This window comes from Pundamilia nyererei, unplaced genomic scaffold (assembly GCF_000239375.1).
Source record: "Pundamilia nyererei isolate P.nyererei 1_Seehausen unplaced genomic scaffold, PunNye1.0 scaffold00580, whole genome shotgun sequence".
Lineage (NCBI taxonomy): Eukaryota > Metazoa > Chordata > Actinopteri > Cichliformes > Cichlidae > Pundamilia > Pundamilia nyererei.
Genome location: NW_005187981.1, coordinates 36,922 through 39,823, shown reverse-complemented (window position 1 = coordinate 39,823; position 2,902 = coordinate 36,922). Strand labels below are relative to the sequence as shown.

General features: G+C 41.0%; 1 protein-coding gene across 1 annotated transcript in view; it reads left to right on the top strand.

The window, feature by feature from the left end:
- The window catches only part of cblb (Cbl proto-oncogene B, E3 ubiquitin protein ligase), a gene marked incomplete at its 3' end in the record, with an annotated part of 87,487 nt that extends 85,825 nt beyond the window's left edge, over positions 1 to 1,662 (top strand). The window contains exon 11 of the mRNA XM_005754522.1: positions 1,468 to 1,662. Coding sequence (XP_005754579.1) covers positions 1,468 to 1,662 — 195 coding nt within the window. The remainder of the gene's footprint in view (positions 1 to 1,467) is intronic.
- Positions 1,663 to 2,902: the final 1,240 nt, after the last annotated feature.

Sequence of the window (2,902 nt, the reverse complement as noted above, 5' to 3'; positions counted from 1 at the left end):
CAGTCATGTGACCAATTAAACAAAGATAGCGGAGGGCATTATACAGCAGTTGTTTTGTTTGCTCTCAATTTTGACAGCCCTATTAAAGATTAATATCAGTTTGTACATGCTTCAGATAGCTTTTCTTCAAATTCTTTAATTCTCACTCGCTTTTGCAACTTTGTAATTTTGTGTTACTCGTAGCAACAACTCCACCTCATTGTTAGTCCATTTAAAAAACCTGGTGCTTTTCCTCGACAGTTTGCCGTGACGTTTCAAAGAGCCGGAAAGTAAATAAAGGGCAGACAGAAATGAGGCAGGCCGAATCTTCTTGTGTTTCACGCACGTGCAATGCTTGAACGTAAGCGTTTTCGGCCGTTTCAATGTGGACGCACATCTCTGTGAAAACGACTGAAAGTGTGGACGCAGAGCGTTTTCAGACCTTTTCACCTTTTCAAATCTATTCAGGCTAGTGTGGACGTAGCCTGAGTCATCCTCACCTGTGATGAGGCCGACTATGGCAGAGTCGTCAGACAACTTCTGTAGGTGGCAGCGTGGGGAGTTGATGTAGAAGTCTGCAGTGTAGAGGGTGAAGAGGAATGGTGCCAGCATAGTTCCCTGTGGGGGCCCCGTACTGCAGACCAGCATATCAGAGACACAGCCCTGTGCCCTCACATATCGTGGGCGTCCTGTGAGGTAGTCCAGTATCCACTGGGACACGTGGTGGTCCACTCCTGATAGCTCCAGCTTGTCCCTCAGAAGTCGTGGCTGAATGGTGTTAAAAGCACTGGAGAAATCAAAGAACAGGGTAGCTGGGGACCAGGAGAAGATGAGCAGTGACTGGCTGTCATTGTTGACCAGCCAAGCTAAAAGCATTGTGGTTCATGGTTAAAAAAACTGCTGATGGTTTGACACCATCTGATGACATCTTCTTATGGTTGTTAGTCATAACCATTGACTACAATTGGTAGTAACGCTAAGACGGAGACTTATAAAATTTACAGAAGTTAGGATGGTGGAGCCATTTGAGCCATTTCTAAACAACTGCAGATTCCAAGGCTTACTTCCACAGTCCAAAAAAGAGCATTGGCCAAGCATGTGTGAACATGAGTGTTAATGTTTATCTGTCTCTATGTGTTAACCCTGTGACAGACTGGCAGTCTGTCCAGGTTGTACTCTGCCTTTTGCCCCATGACAGCTGATGATAGATAGTACAGTACTATTGAAAATAGAATACTGAGCTCTAGGTTATATCTAACCTTCTCATTATGTTGGCTATGATACATCACTTCTGGAACAGTGGCGAGAGCATAATCTCAGGTAATCAAAACGGGAAATAACATTTTACCACATTTTAAAGTGGTGTAGATTTGCTTCCATCTATCCCCTATAAAGAATGTGGATTCTAGCAGTCTCTAATCAGGATAGAACTGGTAATAAACGACTAAGATTTTTTTTTTTTTAAAGTTTATTTACCTTTTCCCTTAGCAATGTGGCGAGCATCAGAAATCGCCAATGGTGTCGCCCAGTTCTTCACCTGTCAGCCAACACAGAAAAGCCCATGGGGGAAACTCCAGCCAGTGTGTCCAGCACCTCAGCCTCCCACCTGTCCCACCACGACGTGACCTTATCAACAAAGGTGCCATTCGCTCCCCATCTGCCAGTCCCATTTGCTCCCCCAAGGTCAGTCACAGTTCAGCACACTGCCACTATGAAACCCCTCATATGTTCACCTGGCACACAAGTGTTTAAGTTTATTTACACAGTTTCTACAATGTTTACTGACCAGCAGAGAATTTACATGACAATCCACAAATTACTCCAAGTGCCCCAAATGCTGCTAATTAAATCCACTTGATTCACTCACTGATCATGATTATCAACTGTTACCATCTCTATAAAAGTAGCAGTCTTGAGTATTAAGGTACGTGTTATCACAATGCTATGGAGACCCAGAGTTTACTGACAGTACAATTTGAAAAAAAAACCCCAAACTGAACAAATATGGCTTATTTGGAAGGTTGCTCTCTAAAAAGAACATGTTAGCATAGCTTAGGTTTTTTTTTTTTAAAGTTCATCTGAACAAGCCAGAAGATTTCTGGAGCAGTATCCTTTGGACAGCAAAAACCAAAGTGGAGATGTTTTGCCATAATCTACAGTGCTATGTCTGATCAAAAGCAGACACTGAATATTGGCAACCACACCTCATTCCAGCTGTCAAGCACCGTAGCTTGAGTCAGTCATATGAAAAGGAATATTTTTGTAATCTATGAGGAGTTCAGGGCTGGATGTAATTGTAATTATAATGGTCTGTATAATTATTTAATAGTCTTTGCCACATTGTTGCTGCTGCTATCTCTCCTTGGTTATCGTTTGAAAAAATGACACTTTAATATCTATATTATAATATATATATTTAATATCTGGACAACAAAGATTTAAGAAACACTTCATTTATACAGTGAAATCCTGTATGATGAAACCTTTGGACTATGTCTTCCTTACAACCTTCACATAATTAATGATAAATTTAAAACAAAAATTCACAAATTATTAGCATATTCAAAACATTTTATTAAATATTAGAGACAAATTGCTGTGTACATCTCGTTACTATCCAAATAACCTACAGTTACCGTATTTACATGGGTAAAAAATGTTTCTCAAGACTCGAGCCCCAACCCTCGAGTCTAAGTCTCAAGTCTGAAGGCTTTGGTTTTTGCAACTTAACTGTGACTCGAGTCTAAGTCGCGAGTGCAAGTAGCCATCTCTGGTTTGACACCCCTGTCTTGTGATTTGTTCAGATTCAGTTTTGCAATCTTAAACCAGGGCTCGCAAAATTTCAAAATCCCTGGTAGCCCTTCGGGCAGGGACTCTTCAGTTTTTGGTAGCCCAAAATAAATTTAAGTAGCCCGAATAAAAA